Consider the following 17622-nt stretch of genomic DNA (forward strand, 5'->3'; position numbering starts at 1 on the left):
AGCTCTGAAAGCCATTTGCACAAAGAACGAGATATAAATTGCACCTTTTAATAGTATGCTTCATTTTCACCTGTAATTACCTCGGGAATCCTGTATGCGCCTGTAGGTAGCACTATTAAGGCTCATCCTCTGTTGCTGTCAGAAACGATTTTTAAATTACTTGCTTTTGACCGCAGTGGTAGAGAAATTGTTTTACAAGCATAAGATTTAAAAGCCATTAGCGTAGTAAAGAAAATATAATAGTTTATTTGTAATTCTTTCGTCTTCCCAGATTGTTAACGTTTGCTTGAAAATTTCCTGTATGAAATATTTTCTTGGTGGTAACAGTGGGGAAAAAATACTGGTTATATTTCATTGGAGCTCTGCAGAGCAGGCTGGCCTAATGACAGTAAACAATGTAATATTATGCTCAAATTAGTATTGATTTTCCTATCATAACTGAAGCAAATGAAGAACAGTGGCAGTATAATTGAAGCCTCTCCTGGAAATGAAAGAGTTACTCGTATTTCTGGAATAGACTAACTTGGTTATTCTCAGCTTTAATGATTAGGTTGCCAGAGAAAAGATGAGTCTTTGCAATCCTCTTAACCTTGCATCTATCTCAGTAAGAAACCTCCTAATGAAAGTTAAGGCATTATGTTAACGAGAGTAATTTAACCAGTGGGGCCGGGGCAGGGAGTTTTCTCTGAAGCTTTTCATCTGGCTCCGCACTGTTCTGCCTTTCACAGAACTTTTCCAATTGACACAACTTGCCTGAAGATGTACGAAGAGTATCCCATGCATAGCATGTTCTTTTAATGAAGAAAAAGAATCGATCCAATTTACATGAAAAATCTGCTCCTGTATTGCTTTGCACAGGTGCTTGCTTAAAGACACAGTTCACACTTAAGTTCACACCTAGTTTGAAGATTCAACTTGTAATTCACAGGTTGCCACTTACAGCTGCAGCATCCTTGGGAGGGGACAAGCTCAAGTAGCCAGTTCTTCTCCAGGCGGGTGATAGAAGGAGGTTGTTAGTGCTTCTGTAGTAAATGTCTCCGATGTGAGAATGGCCCAGCTAAGAAATAAAGCTATTTTTTTTTTCTTCCAGGCAATTCTGTCTTTTCTGGGTCAGTTTTTCCAAATTGCGTGCATTTAACGCAAGAGATGCTGTTACTGTTGTTTCATGTAGTGCTGTAAAGTCTAAAACTAGTCTTCCTGGAGTTCACTGTTTTATAAATATTATAATGGGGCAGCTTTCCTAGAGGGGAACGAATTTCACAGAGCTCTATAAGCTCTGCAGGCTCGTGTAGCAGTTTCTGTTCATGGGAAATGGGAAAAGACCACTGAAAAATTAATGACTGTTTTGCTTGCTAAATAAACAGAGAAAGAGGCTGTTTGGGAACAGCCTCCCCATTTCCYAGGGACGTGTGTATCAGTCACTGGACGTGTAAATAGTAGTCACATTGGCTAAATTTTAGGGATTGATACAGGAAAAAGGTAGCCCAGAGCTTACATTAGTGAAGGGAGAAGAGGTATGGATGGTTATGAACTGTTACGTACATTGGTTTTGTGTCTGTGATGCCTGAAAAACAGTCAAATTAATGAAACAGTAATTGTTGTAGAAGAATTGCATTGCAGAAACATTAGTAGTTCTTATTGGARCTGTGTTTGTAAACGTAATGTGTATTCGTGCGGGGCGCAGGTAGCCGTGGTGCGTACAGAGCAGTCCCCAGGCTTGTGTAACCAGGSCCCGTGGCCTCTCTTTACTTAGTCACAAGTTGCCTTTTTAGCAACCTGAGGCCTAGATAATGCTTTAATATTTTAGAATTGCTTCTTTTGTTTAAGGTAAAATACAAAACCATTACAGCTCAGATATCAATTGCTATTTGTATCTCGACTCGCCTCTCATCAATCCTAAATGCAGATAGGATTAATTTTGCCTTTGAGAATTCTGTGCAGTTTCCAGTTGTTAAGTAAGACGCTGTGTTTTTGTCTGGGAGAAGAGGTGCACCTGAGGTTACTGCTTTTTTAGTGACTGTCACCGCATCTGAGCATATATTTCACCCTCTGAAGTTCTGATGATCCCTAAAGAGAACTRCGTTTTTTGAATGTTATCCCAGCTCACAAATGATGTATCTGTGTGATCAGATAATCTCCTTCATCCCAGCCTTTTCTTTAGTAAAGCCTCTCTATTAATTCACTGTTCGGGGTTGTGTTTTTATCCCTGCTCATGTTTCGGTTGTGCTGAACCGGGAGCGCCGAGCAGTTTGCTGCCAGGGAAAGCCTGGTCCCCAGCAACGTGTGCCACGGTCCTCTGCGGTGCGCTGGGTGGGCTCCGTTTCACTGGGTTCCTCTTGCTTTTCAGCATCTCCAAATCTTCCTGCCTCGCCCTGCAGAAGTGCTGGAGAGGGGTGAACTTAGAGCGTGAAACCACCTTGATTAACAGCTGGCCTTGTCCAAAGCCGCGTTAATCCGAAGAACTAGCACTGTGCASTCAGCAAAACGGGCGATCCCGGCCCTGCCTTCGCTGCGTTCCAGGCCCCGGCCGGGAGGAAGCAGCTCTGTCTTGCCCAGGCCCTTGGAGCAGCCAGAACGTGCGGGGAAAACGGGGACGTGGGGGTTGTGTGTCTTGCGTTGCACATCACACCTGAGTTTTGAACATTAAAATGTCTTTTTGGAAATTCCGTAACTAGAGGATTTCGCTYTGGTTGAGTTGAATAGCTGTTTTTAAGGAAGTGTGGAGGACAAGCAGACTTTATCATGTGCAGTCATATAGTCTTTTCTCCTCATCTCTGTGGGTTGCTAGTTTCAAAAACACTTAATTCATACCTTTAGGATAGGTCAGCACCACTCTGAAATTACCGAAGCACTTACCGCAATTCTTGAAAAATGCTCTCGCTGGGCTCTAAAATGCTCCGGTGGAAGAACTAGGTCAGTGTGGTGCAAGGAGAGGTCTCCTACGCTAGCTAAAACATAGATTTTGGCAAAATTGAGTAGACCCGACCGCACCACTGAAGAGTGCCTCCTTTGTAGTCTAGTGTGAAATGCAACTTTGATGCGTTAGACATTCTCTATTACCCTTACTTAACTAGCCCACGGGGATAAAGTTTCTTTCTTGAAGATGTGCGGTAGTAGAAAGAACCTCTTTGCCAGAAACAGATGATTACGTGAACTAGGAAACGTGCACAGCAGAAGTTTCACCTAAGCCTCTTTGTGGGTTTTCTTTTTTTTTTTTTTTTTTTAAGCCTCTTTGTGGGTTTTCTTTTTTTTTTTTTTTTCTTTCTTCCTAGATGTCAGTAATCACGAATATTAGGTACTATAAGTTAGGAAATAAGGAAAGAGTGACTCAAATTTTAATGATAATTTAGTCATGACTAATGGAAGTCTTGGGTTTTCTTGACAGGCTCCTCTAAAACGTGTTAGAGCACTTTGACAGTCCACAGAAAGTTGTGCAGCAGCYCTCCTTGATTGTTGGAGGAAAAATACTCCGTGTTCTGCCTGTATCACTGCCCCTGTCGCTTTTCCCCGAGTACTGAGTCGGTTGGGAGAAAGGACGAGGTGCTCGGGCAGCGCTCCAAGGCCGACGGGTCCCGTGTGCTGCTTCCTGGGCTCTGTCAGCTGCTCGACTGCGTTTGGCTTCTCAGATTTACACAGTACTGTAAATCAAAGTGGGTGCAGTGGCTTCTTCTACAGAACACTGTAATTCAGTGGCTGAAGTGTTGTATATGTGCCAGTATATGACTAAATAACCTATGTTTGTGAGTTAGGATTTAGAGCCTAAAATGGAATGCAAATACAGTTTCTCTTCTTATTTATTTTTCATTCTGACTTCTATTAGAGCAAACTCAGAGGACTCCCTGAGACTCTCTATGTTACATTTCTGAATAAGGGCTTGATTATTATTGAAAAATACAACCACCATGATGTTTTCTTTCAGGTTGCCCCTCTGAAGAAATTGTATTGAACAAGAGCAGTTCTACTAACGGGGCTCCCCTTTGTCTCTATAATGAAGAAAAGCAGAAGTGTCATGGCAGTAACTGCAGACGAGGTAGGTTTTACAAGACTGTTTTTTCTTTCCCAATACTTTATGAAAGTCAGATGAAAAGTTTGTTTATTCTTGAAAGTGTTTGTTGGCTTCAGTTGCTTGTTGCTTTCCCTAGAGCTGCTTAGAGCTAATGTAATAAGCAGAAGCTAAGGCTCACACATGACAAAAACACGCAAGCAAGACACTTAAATTTCTCAGGGTCTTCTTATGTATTTTAATAATTCTTSGTCAGCAAGATAAAGGCCAACACCAGGGACTAAACATTCCTATATGTTATTTGAATTCTATTCTGGGTCCAGTCCTTGTGATTGTGCTATTCTGTTTAGATTTATAAGCACTTAGCAACTCTCATTACTAGTTGCTGAACACCTGATGTGATGATGCAGTGTCATTCCATTGCTACCCTTGCTAATCATTGTCATAATCCCCTATTAATTAAACTCCAGTTCCAGTTCTCTGGAGAAAGGCATCAATTTGTAATGATGGCGTGATAACTGCAGCATTAATTGTGTTGTTTGTCACAGCTTGGTCTCTCTGAAAATGGAAAACTGCCCGAAATGTWTAGGAAAACACAGCAGAGGAGCTGAACCTGGGAGTTGGTGCAGCTCATAGCAGTCCTGCAAGAGCAAAGTGATTCCACAGCGCCCGAGCCGTATGCTGCACTGTTTCATAGACAGTTTGCCTCGTGTGATGCTGGGTTTGCTGGAATCCAGTCTGTGCCTGCTGATTATAACAAAGGCAGGCATTTGAAATCCAAGGAGTTAGAACAGTGATGAGGAGTTAGAACAGTGTSCTTCTGCTGTGTATTTTTTTAAAAAATTCTTTAAGCAGTCTTCTGAAAATTATTAATAAAGGCAGATKGAGTCAGATCCCCATATAGAAGACTGGCTTTCCCTTCTGGGTTCCTAGGATTATTTTTGACCTGAGGACAATTTTGAATTGTGGAAAAGGAGGGTTTAGATCACTGCAGATCTCAAGCGTATTTATGGAAGTGCAGCATGACAAATACTTAAGCTCCTATGTAGCTCATTATGATTTTGGTGTCTTAATAACTTAATGAATCTGAATCAACCTCCTTATAGCACTTCAGGCTATAAGCAAGGAGTAAAGCAGCRTTGGGACGTGTTGTTTCCTGTGTGGATGCTTTGGGTGGTTGTAGGTGGGGCGAGCAAACTGAGAGAGGTGAGAAGTTTGTTTATGTGCAGTTCTTCTACCARTCTGGGCTCTTGAGCTAAGAAGCAGGGCTAAGAGGAGCACCATGGAGCTGTTTCCTTAATAGTCCCATGTCCTTTATGCTGGACACAACAAGGCAGGGGAGATGCATGGCACTTTGCAGCTGGCCTCGCAAAGGACCTGGTAACTGGTTGCAGACAATTAGACACCCGTTCGTTTTCCAAGTTAGCAGCTCCCCAGTTGACACTCTGTTTTCTCAGAGCTCAGCTAGATCTTTCCACATTTGGGACTGTGCTGACTGGAGAGCTGATGGGGGAACCAGTTGATAGGGACAAGTGCATGGGAAGGAGCTTGGATGCTCTAGGYGGATGCAGAGAGCAGGACAGAGGTAAAGCACAGGAGCAGCTAGAGGAGGAAAAATGTGAGGAGTTGCCATGCACAGATGTTATAGTAACTTCCAGCTGCTGGTACCGGCACAACAGGCACAGTACAGAAACATTCTCATTTGTATTGAGCAATTTTATTTGGAGCTAAAATCTCAGTTTTGTCTTTCTGCCCAAAGAATCATCAGGAAAAATATAGCCAACTGATGCGTTTGTGGTGGGCAGAGAAAAGATTGTTTGGTGAATGCTGAAAGGAGTATATTTAAGTTGAAGTTATATTTAAGTTTAAAATATCAGAAGTTCTAACATGTCTACAAAGTGACTTGGATTATGGAAGCATTCAGAATTGTATATTGATTTTATCTTAGATTTATGAATTAATTTGAAAATTTAGAACTTTTTTAAAAAGAAGCATGTGAATCAGTCCAAAGTTTGCCAGGACTTCATAATACAGCGCTCTGTAGTGAGCAGCTGTGACTGCAGAGCAGCATCGGTGAATGCTTTGTATTCTTACCAAGAAAAGCACTTGGGTGCGCATCTCCAGTGGCTCTTCCTGCCTTTTCAGAATGCCCTGGATTACCTGGAGTGTGGGCTGAGCAAGTCCTACAGCACCTCTAGCCATGCGCTGGGCATAGACCTGTGGAGAGGCAGAAGATGCTGTTCTGGGAATTTGCAGCTGCCCCCGCTATCCCAAAGACAAACAGAAAAAGCCAAGAGCCCCGACAGAGACACCATCTCTAGGCCGACAACTCTGCCTTTGTTGACGCCTCCAAGTATTGCAATCACTTCTTACCACGACTGGTGGGTTGTTTCTCTTTGTTATGAATCTAATGCGTTTTTTCTTTCCATAGATATATGTTTTTATAAATATATAAATTATCATCATATCATATATAGACACAATATAAATCATATTATATATAAATTATTATATATTATGTTTATATAATTATTATATTTTTATATATATACACACTWTTTTTTTCAACGTCCCTTGATATGAATCCTGTATATATTAATCGGTGTGGTTCATGTTTGCTGGTAGGTGGGACTTAAATTTGGAGAGTAATTGCTTGCATATTTTTCAGCCCTCCTTCTGTTACAAAGCTCTTCACTGTTTGTGCACCTTTATGCTATTTTTGTTGTGTAAATTCTGATCCCTGCCAAAAGCTCTGCTATTAGCTGTCCACCTACAGAAGGGTTCAGGGTGGCTGTAGATGCTTGCAGAACAGATTGAGGAAAAAGGCTTTAGATCTCTGGCTATTTCTTGTCCAAATGCTGGTAGAAAGACTTGTGAAAAGCATTCGACTCTGCTATTAAGGATAAGGAAACTGTCAGAGCTGATCAAGAGGGGCTGGCGAAGAGGTGAGTTCCAGAACAGAAAGCAAATATTAAAGGCCGAAACAAGGAGGCTCATGTGGAGGGAGGAGAGGAAGATGAGTCCCAGGTGTCCGTGGTTAGAAGCAGGATGGCGGCAGTCGCTGGGAAATAAATGCTCGGCCCTTCTGCTTGGTGTCTGGGAGCTCTGAAGGAGGTGCTTTGTGTGTGGCTTTTGCCTGCTTGCTAGGTGAGTGCTGAGACACTGCAGCGTGCCTGGGTGCTCAGCGTGCAGCCGTGCTTTGGGTTCTGGGTTTCTAGCGGCTCCAGCCTCAGCTGTGTCGGGGGGCTGCCAGGCATGGGCACTGCGCCCGTGTCTAGCTTCGTTTAAGGGAAGCTCTGTCCTGCTCAAGGCTGSTGGTTTGGTTTGTGCTTGTACTGAGTGTTTGTATTTGGAACTCTACCTGAGTTCATTTGTTAGGGCCTTTTMATAGCAATTTTCATATTGAAAATAGGTTGTTAGAATATACACTGGAGTTAGATGAGATCAAAAATCAAAGAGGTTTTGGCAGGGGCTTTTGTTTAATGTTTGTGCTTAATAGCTGTGACTGAAGTTAATGAGACACCTAATTTTAGATGGAAAGAACATTTTGACAATGGAAGGGTTAGTTTACCATTTATAAGCATTTTGAATATATCCCTTGTGGTACATTAGCAGTAATTCCTAATTCTGCCTCCCAGACAGTGGAGCATCTGGCATTCATATGTGTGGTTTTAAACAACAAAATGATGTTGCTCTTTGGATCACGTTAGTCTCGTGCTTCCGAAGAACACAAGGAATTTCAGTGGATTTGCTTCCCTTTTAACACAAGGGGGCATTGCTGTTCCTCGCTCCCGCACGGCTGCTGGGTATCCCTGCATCCTGCCTGGGAGCGCGGGATGCTGTTCCAGAATGTTATGCAGTGAAAGGAAATACTTCAAGCACACACTCAAGTCACTTCTCTTCATTTTTACTGACCTCATTATAAGGAATTAGGGCACAACTGCTGGCTTTTAGCTTGGCTCTTATGCATCTGTTTATAACCACACCGCAAGTTTGGCACTGCTGCTTATTTTGACGTTGTAATTCAGCTTGCTCTTCCAGCACGTCTTTTTATGCTACGTGTGTATCCCCTTTCCGACCTSAGCACCGCCTGGGCTGGCTGCTCTTGTAGCTGGGCAGAGCCCTGTTCTAAACCTTGCTGTCCAAGTTTGAAGCACTAAAGGCTTTTGAGCAGGCAAGCAGCGCTGCGTCCCCCGTGCTGGGCATGCGCTTTCCCACRCGAGTGCAGCTTGCCCAGGGCCCGAGCGTGCGGCCTGGCTCCGCAGGCGAGCGGCGAGCCCAGCTCCCCCGGAGCTGCCCGGGTGCCRCGTGCTGCCGTGGAGGCTGCCGGGCACGGACCGAGAGGGGCATTATGTTCCTGTCGGCGCGGCTGGTGCTGCCTGACCAGTGAGACCGTTTTGTTTATCTTTCAGCTCACCTTAAAGGTGTCTTGGAGCTTTAATGAAAATGCTGAAACACAGGCAGAAATTTAACACTTTAAAGCAATTGGTGGACTTGCCTTCAGCTGCAGGGTTCCTAATGCCATTGAACAGTGTACATCAGACCGAGGCAGAAAGCTGGTGTTTCAGTGAAAGGTAATGGCAGTGGGCTATTCTCTGGAGGTATGGTAGGTATTTAACCCACAAATCAACTCCATTAATCCTGGTTACTATATACAGATTGCACAGATTTAGGCTTGCACAGCTTTCTTTCCCCAACTGTATTTCCTGAGGTTTTGCTTGAGGTCACAGTATTTTCCTGCCCATTTGGTTCCCGTTGCCTCAGCTGGAGAGTCCTGCTCTGGCTTGTGCAGATCGCGCTGCGCAGAGCAAGGCAGGGGAGTTAGCAGGACTGGCAAACCAAACTGCACAGAAATGTCAGTGCACGTGGCCTTGGTCAGGGTCATTTGGGGACACACAGTGGAAGGGCTTAAGTGAGGCAAGGCTCAGACACAGACTTTCTGTAAGATTAATCRTAGTAACTCTGACGCATCAGGTGCAAAGTAAGTCTTTTAGCCTTCACTAGCACATTTTTTTCAGAGGATTCAGAGTTGTAGCTTGGAGATGCTTTTGAGAGGCCATCAATAGGACTCACTTAGAAATATCTGGATTTGCATGAGCTATTTTAGAGCTGATAAAAACAGACAGCTGTGGAACACCTCATTATTATGATACGGAACGTGATGCTGAGAACAAGTGTCTTCATTGTGGTGTTCGTGGGAACTGTTGCCTTTCTTTGCAGGGACTGTAAGATTAGGAAAGAACCTTCTAGAAACAGCAGCGTGGCAGTTCTGTTGCAGAGGTGCTTGTTCCTCATTGCATTGGTGTGTCCTCAGGAACGCAGGAAAATTTGGAATGGATGTTTGTTGTCAGCTGGCTCGGGCAGGATGGCAATGAGGCATTATGGAGTTCCTACTGAGCAACGAACGCGCGTCTGCCTGCGGACTTCGTTTCCTACTTGTGCAAGCTGCTACCCTCCTGGTAGAGATTTATAACATTAAAAGAGAAACAAGCTGAATACTTGCACTTTCTGGCGGGTAGCTYATTTAGGCTTATTCTGATCAGGACTTCTCTAAAGCGTTTCACTGCTTTGAGTGAAATTTTCTGCCTTGAGTTTATGCTGGTCATCATAACAGCCACATGAGAGCCAAATAGTTACTATCTTGGAAATACTGGAGGGAAATTTCTGTATAAAATGGTCAGTAGTTCTTTCCAGAGCGTTTTAGGGGATGCCACATCTCTTAAACACAAAGGTTTTTATGCAAACTAGTGGAGGATTCTTATGTTAACTTTAGGGAAGGTAATGAATGGACTAAGATGACTTGGAAATAATTTCACCAAGGAGTTTTGCTGGCCTCCAAAGCTGTGAAAATAAGTCTGTGATTAAGAAGAAAGAAAAAAGTATCCCTATATTCCTATAATAATAAAAAAAAAATCTCAGATGACTTCCAGGCATATTTCTTATTTGTATTTTCAACCTTATTCTAGCAACCAACTCTGATAACCACAGTGAGGCCCACAAATCAACTAGGATTAATTCTGATAGAGGCAGTAAAGCTCCAGCAAGGATTTTAAAGCAACCAGGCATCTTACACAGCTCTGCTTGTTTCTCTGCTCCTAGCAAAACCTTCGATGCTGAGGGACAATATAGCCGGGTTACGTTGTAACAGCTTCRGAACTTTGTTTCCCTTCAAAGGTAATTGTTTTCCGTTAGATAAATTTTACTTCTGTCGTCATAAAAGYAATAAACTCAACCTGCAAAGTAGCACTGAGCTACAAATTGCCTTAGAGGAATAATTAGGGAAGTGTGGCTGTTCCTGGGGTGCCAGAAACAGCTGTTGAGGGAAAAGAGTAGCAGAGATCCAGTACAGAACATATTATTTGAGACCTAGAAGAAGAAAAGGTAGAGTTGATTTTTTTTTTAAAGTACTTTTCTGCCACATTTTTTTTTTTTCAAAAAGTACCTGAAATGTAACTTCCAGTGAGGACAAAAGTGAGGACAAAGAACTGTGGGAGGTTAAGCCATGAGCTTTATGTTATTATTATGGGAAATACCTAGTAACCTAAGAAATCAAGCTGGTTCTGAGGCTAAGGGTTTCTTAAGTGTTTTCTTACCCCTGCTGCAGTTGTGACAAGATCTGTAAGCAGCAAGCAGCACCYGGAGGGGCTGACTCTGAAGCAGGGATATTGAGTGAGCTGGAGTGAAATAAGTGTGTGGAAATGGCAAGGCAGGACATGGATAAAATAGTCTTCCTAAAATATGGGAGGGAAGAGATATACAAAATCTAGATCTTCAAGATCTATCTCTGTCTAAATACAGAGGTCTAGTAAGCAACTTCTACATAAAGTTTGTCTGGGTTTTCGTAGAAGTTGTTAAATTGTCCTCAGCCATCCTGCTYCATGTTTCTAAAGTAAAACTTTGTGATAATAAATCCAGGAAAAAGCAGAGGAGCTAGAATAGAAAGAATTTGGTTATAGCTGCCCCTAGGACATCCCAAATCGCTCTCTTACACTATTTTTGAGACTTTAGAGCTACTGGGTTAGGTTTGGCAGAAAGGTGAGATTATGGTTTACACTGTTCTTGCACATTTGACCTGTGTGTGGAGAAGTTTTGACTGTTTTGCATGCAATTCCCATGTAGAAACAGAAGTGTTTTGTATCATCTGTCCCAAACCRTTAGGAAATGAGGAGGTTTTAGGAATTCTATGAAAAGTCCACATGACTGATGCTCAGTCTAACAAGGATGCTGCTTTTTGAGGTAAYAGAGATTCTGAGAGACCTTTAGACTACTACGTACAATGCTATGCTGAAATACATATATTGTCAAGGCAAAAGATGCCCTGTGCGGTTGATCCCATCTTCTAAGTCCACGTCAAACCCTTGGTGAATTTGGTGGGAATTTGGGATACACCAAGACCACCCTGTGGCGTGAGCAGGGTGCTGCGTCTGCAGCGTGTAGCAGCGCAGAGCTGGGGCCTGCAGTACTGCACACTGCTCTCCAGATGGGGACAGCGGACAGCAAAATAGGTAGGGAAAAACCAAAGGGAAACCACATGGAATTCCGTGACCTTGGCCGCCTTCAGCCAGGGCCGGCCGTGGCACTCCTTTGGGTGGGCAGTAACTGAGGGGGGTGTAGGAGGCTTGGATGATAGAGGTTGGAGGGGTTGCATGAATGATTCGAAAAACTAATAAAAATATAGCCAGGCTGGTAAACCCAACAGATGCTAATGTGCCCGGTCATTCCTTTGGGTTTCTGGGTCTGAGTGTCCCAGGGAATTAAAGGAATTATGGATGCTTCAGGTAATAGAAAGTTTAAGAAGACCAGAAGTTCAGGGAAAATGAGCACTCTTTAGGAGAAGTGCAGTCTTGTTCCATTTTGGTGTTTTTAAGCTGTGTCCCACTGTGGTGACCTGTGGAGTAGGTGGGACCTTCTATTCTTAGATATTTCTAATTCGGCTGCATAAGAACTGCAGAAATATGCTGTAACCTTGCAGAAGTTTATCTGACTTCTTATACMATTGGACAAAAATGTAGGAAACCTTGTCCCCCTGATGACCGTGTTTTTATTGTCTTTTATTTCTGTGATTTTAAAAATATTGAAGTCTTTATAGAAACATTGATGTGATTTATATAATAAAACAGGATCAATTGTTCTGATTGCAAGCACTTCCTGTTGAGAAGCCAGGGGTGCGTTTCCATGGGGCATGCGCTCATCTTTACAAAGCAGGTCAGCCGTGTTCCTCATAACATGTCGCGTGTGCTGTGGGGGGAATATTTTTAGTTACGCTTTGCTGTTTCTGCAAAACAGCTCTGGTGAAAAGCACAGTGACTCTGCCTGTCCTCCCAAGCAATGTGTAGAGAGATCGGATGGTGTTGGATCTGGGAAGAGCCTCAGCGGTTTCACAGGCTCAGTGATGTTGTTGCTGTGTCCTTTGCTGGCATCTGCTTTGCCTTATGCTCTGGTACGGGTGAGTGTTGCATGTGCAGGGTGTCYAGCTCCAGACCTGAGAGGAGCTTAGGGTGCTGGGCACCCTCCAGACACTCTGGTGACTATGACTTTTGTCAGGCCCTCTAGCAAAAGGTCTTCAGATATTGCATTTCCTTTTGAGATCTTCAAATATTTTCATTTATGTTTGATAAAGCTGGTAGAGATGTCTGAAACAGTGTGAAAATACAGTAAGAGCTTTTAAAAGGACCTTTAAGTTGTATTTCTTAAAGATTGTGTTCCTGATTGCTTTTATGCCTCTCTGTGGTGAGGCAGAAATAGAAAACTACAAGCCCCTGAAAGCTGCAGAGCTGCCGGGACCTGGTTCCTATGCTGTCCCCTGTTCTATAAGGACAAATTAGGGTAAAAATCTTGTGAAGGAGTTCGCTAAGGTTCAAAGCTGTTGGCTTGAGCAGTATGGGAGGCAGAGGCTGGCTCTGTATTACAGGCAGCAGAAAAATCCCTAATTTTCTTCCTTTCTTTTTTCCTTTTCTCTTTGTTTCCCCTACACCTTTGTCACTTTTGTTTTAGCGCTTCATATATGTGGAAGATGGAGAGGAGGAAAGGTAGATAGTGAGATGATTTAGAGACATGTCTTCCCACAGTGAAATGCTTCTGCCAGGGACTGTCCCATCACCTGGATCTGGGAGAGCTGTTGCCCTCCAGGAGCTGTGCAGAGGGTCAGCTGAAGAAACCTGGTGCCTGCCTAGAAACCAGCCCCCCTTCTTAATTTTTGCCCCCCTCCCCATTTTGGTGCTTTACTCCCCTGTCTTCTGAGCAACCATGGCTGCYGTTGTGCTGGCAATTGCAAGTGGTAGTTTTATGACTAGATCTTGAGTGTCTTCTGCTGGACATGCTGCACATGAGCCAGTAATTATGTTCTGTCACCAAAGCATTTAGGTTCTAGATCTCTACTGCCCTCGCCGAGAGTGTCTCTGCAGGGCGATGGGGCACAGGGCTGTGTTCCTCTCTGTCACGTCCTCCTGCCGTCTCTCCTGTTCCTGTCTGTCCTGCAGCTCTCAGCGTTTCAGTGGCCACATGGCAAACGGGGTGCAAGGGAAGATGTTAAACCAAGAATTCTCTGTTCTCTTTCTTCTTAGTCTTGAACACATCTCATTTTTGACAGGGAGAAACSGAGTGCCCTGCAGGCTGCTCAGCACGTGAGCCATTCACTCGCAGTCCCTTCTGCCCGGAGCAGCAGCTCCAAGGTTTCGGGGTGCCCTTGGTCCCGGCACGTGGCCTGGGAGACGCACAGGTGCAGGGCAAGGCGAGGGCCATGTGTCCCTCCGTGCCACGCGGACAGAGCTGCCAGGGTGCCACAAAGCACTGCCTGAAGGCCCAGGGGACGCGGAGCTGTGGAGCGGGATGCGACTGTCGGTGGCCACGCTGGCAGGTCGCCTGCCGCGGTCACCCCTGCCCGTCTGGTGCGGTGCAGCGGGTCCCAGACACCTTCCTAGGAAAACAAACCGCAGAAATTCTTCCAAGTGAGGGGAAGAAAGTGTGAGGCAGCCCAGGTGTATGGGGACACTGATAGCTCATTTCATAAAKAGTAGTTCAGAGCAAGTGCAACCCTGTCTGAAAAGAAGCTGCTGCAGAGATGGTTTGGGCGCGCTCTGAGTTACCATTGAAGTTATTTTCTCAACTAAAAATACCYAGCTAAGTGTTTTGGCTGCCTATTTTTAGACATCATCTGTTGCTGTCAGTTTTTGAAACTCTTGGATCTTTGGCTCAGTAGGAAGAATTCTTAATTTTTATGTTTTCTAGAAAGCCTAGATAGAATAACTAAGATTTCTGTGGTTATAGAATTAGTATAGAATGATTTTTAAGAAGAAATACAGTGTTTAATTAAGCATAGATCTTGAATTAAAATTGTTACTTAGTAAATATCTGTCTTTTTGTACACACAATTTATATTCTGTTATTGCAGTATAATCTTTTCCCTCGTTTGCATTTGAGTCCTTGGATTTAAGTCCACTTATGTGCCCCAAATGATGACATTTGCTCTTTGCCAGTGTTACGCAGCGAGCCCATTAATTTTATTTGAAATGATTCTGAAGTTTGATGCTGGAAGACTTGCCTGGAGGATGCAGCAGCTCCAAGCAGAGGTGGCTGGAGGCACGCAGAGAAGCGGGTTTTAATGATACAATAATAGCTCTGTACTTCCAGATAAAATGAAATGAGACAGCTTGAAGTGTATCTAGAAYGGAGAGAAATGAGTCACTGTTAATTAGCAGAAGACAATGCAGCTTCTGAAATATTATGTTCAAACTTCATCTTCCTAAGAATATAAAATAAATGGAGATTATGGAGATACAGCTGATATAAAAGCGGAATCAGACAAGAATTTGACACAACTTTCTTTTATCTTTACACCTCTGACTAGCGTAACTTCATGTGAAAGGAAGATGAGCCCTGGTGTGTTTGGAAGCCTGCAGAGGCGGCTGGAGGCTCTCGGCTGCCCCGTGGCGCTGCAGACGTTTCTGTGCCCGGTGCTAGACTTAGTGTCAGTATCAGAGCTTCGGGGGCCTGTCTGTTTTGTGCCACTGTCTGACCCAGAGGGTCTCTAAAGCTATGGGTAAAAGGCCTGGTTGCTGCTGCCGCCAAGGGCACGTTGAGCGCTGCCACCCGAGCAGGGCACAGGGCAGTGCCAGGTGTCCCCGGGTGGTCGGTCTGTTTTCCCCAGTGGCTCCCAGCTGTGTGCCTGGCAGTCACGTCCCTCCAGCACAGYGAGCAGCGCCGCGTGCCATGTGCCTCGGTGCTATTTTAGCTGTTGTCCTGGCCTGCCTGTGCACCCAGGGGGAGAGAGCTTGGACCYCTGTGGCCGCTCGCTGCCGCCAGGCTGGTGCCAAAGCTGGCTGTGCGCGGGCGCTGGCACACGCTGTGACCCGGGGTGCACCGCAGAGCTCCACATGCTGCTCCACGCTTGGTGCCACGCACTCTTTTCCCAGCCCAAACGCAACAAAGTCCATTTATAACTCGTGTTTCTAGACACTTGTAACCAAGATACTAGGTCAGTTTACTAGCAACACCCAGTTATCTCTGATGTGTTCCCAACTGCACCCTTGGTTGGCACATCTCTGTGAGATAGGAGTGCATCCCTTGTCAGGCCRTAATCAACCGAGTTGTTGGGCGGGTGCCGAGTCCTCCATCCGTGGGTGCAGGCGTCGCAAGTGGTTGTGGCTGCGACCGGCCGGCGGTGCTGGGCGGCCCGGCAGCCTCTGCGCTGGTTGCTGGAGGCTGCGGCGGTGCCGTGGCTGGGCCCGCCGCCGATGCCGCCCTGCTCCAGCAGCAGTCATCTGCAGCCTCTGCMCCGCGTCTGGACGTTGGCTGTGGCATTTGGGGAAGTAATTGAACCGCACTCCCATTTCTCAGCCTCGAGGCTGTTATCAGAGTTTTGTGTTTCATGACTTGGCACAAAGTATTTCCCTGTCAGTTTTGCACCAGCCTGTAATTTAACAGTGCCAAGTGCAGAGGGGTTATTTGGCCTTGCTTTGGGCGGTTCACTTGTGCAGTGAGCTCTTTCCATTAAGTTATATGGGGATAATGGGTGCCAGTTACTCTATACTGCACATACCTACTGCTTACTACTCATTAACAGAAATAACTGCATGTGGTATATCATGTCCACCGAAAGTAAGTTTGGTACTCATTCTGTATACTTGATATGGTGGCAAATTATATTTTCTCAGGGAAGTGAAAATGGCTGTCTGTAGTAGATGAATGTCAGACGTGGGTAAATACTTCCTTTTCTGACAGCATCGACTGATTTATGCCCCCTTGGTTCCAGGCTTTGTGCTGTGGGCGTTGATGCCCTTGCCTGACTTGTTCTGTGTGTGGGCACTGGGAAGGAGGCTCTGGTGATTCCTTTCGGTAGTTCTGTGCTGGCTGTGAGCTCCCCAGATGGGAATCAACGTGGCTTTGCTTTCCTTGATTGACTCTCTCTCCCCTTTAAGAAAAACAGGAGCCCTGTTCTGTCGTCGGGCAGACCGAAACCCCTCGTCCCGCCTCTCCTCCTCTGGTACAYGGCTTTTATCAGCACCGGCACCACGCTGTGCTTGGGTTTGGCTTGGAGTTTATTGGGCTGCAGTGGAGTGYAGGCAGCTCTGCAGCCCTTCCTAACTCGGAGGTCGCTTGGAGCTTCCTCACGTTAAATTCCCCTCTCTAGAGTCGCTACAGATGTTTTCACATAGGAAGAATAAGTTTGCCTATTGAATTCACTTGTAAGATGCTAATCTGGAGCTCTGTAATCAGGAAATAATCTTTTAAGTAGTACAAATTGCTCTTGTTTCTGTGATTACTCACTGTGGATAATACAGAAGGYTGTTAAAAACTCTCTGATAAATATTCTAAATCAAGCAGCATTAAAGTTGCGAAGGAAATTACCCTTCTGAATTSTGGATCTTACTGCATGTGCCAGGAGTTTATAAAACATAATTTTATCTCTTCAAACGTAGTTATGAGGAGATGACAACATAGATACCTTGAAGAAAAAAACAGTGCTATGGCACTGCAAGAAATTATTTGACTATTATTTAAATGCTAAAGAGTGCAAGAAACTTGTATAAATGGTGTTCTGGTCTGTCTTTATATGGCATGATTTGCTGGGAGGAAAAAAAAATGTACCTAATCCGTTAGAGGATCAAATGGTCCTCTAASCAGGAGGACCTGCGAGAAAGGCATCGGCCAGGAAGAAAGGCATCAGCCTTGCTGTTACTGCCTGCCTTCCTCGTGTTCTGAGCCCAAATAGTAGTTGGGTGACTAGGGACACCCACCGCCGGTGCTGTGCCCAGGGACCCAGGTGGCTTGTTCAGTGCAAGCGGATGGGCGTCGAGCCACGCAGGCTCTCAAGGTATCTGCCGTGGTGATGGAGCTCGTTTGTCCGTGACTAATCAGCACAAAGTGTTTTGCATCTTGTCGGAGGTGCTGGATGCTTTAAGGACACACAAATGGATGAAATGGTATGTACATGCCTCCAACTGTGCGCTGCCAGCAACAAAAACAAATATAAAAGGTGTAACAGTGAACTGGGAATAACCTGTTCTAAAGCAACTGCATGTAATTGGATGGGAAGAGCTCAAAAGGCTGCCCTCTGGATGGGGAAAGATGGGTGGAATTGCTCTGCACTGGTGGCCGGGCTTTGAAAGAAGGGAGGACGG

General features: G+C 44.9%; 1 protein-coding gene across 1 annotated transcript in view; it reads left to right on the forward strand.

Annotated features, from left to right (window-relative positions):
* PDE4B (phosphodiesterase 4B) overlaps positions 1–17622 on the forward strand; it is a 133756-nt gene that overhangs the window by 17089 nt on the left and 99045 nt on the right. Inside the window, exons 2-3 of the mRNA XM_026037179.1 lie at positions 3920–4030; positions 6149–6384. Of these exons, the coding sequence (XP_025892964.1) occupies positions 3989–4030; positions 6149–6384 (278 nt within the window). The 5' untranslated portion in view covers positions 3920–3988. The remainder of the gene's footprint in view (positions 1–3919; positions 4031–6148; positions 6385–17622) is intronic.

This window comes from Nothoprocta perdicaria, unplaced genomic scaffold (assembly GCF_003342845.1).
Source record: "Nothoprocta perdicaria isolate Ctin4 unplaced genomic scaffold, notPer1 scaffold_191, whole genome shotgun sequence".
Classification (NCBI taxonomy): domain Eukaryota; kingdom Metazoa; phylum Chordata; class Aves; order Tinamiformes; family Tinamidae; genus Nothoprocta; species Nothoprocta perdicaria.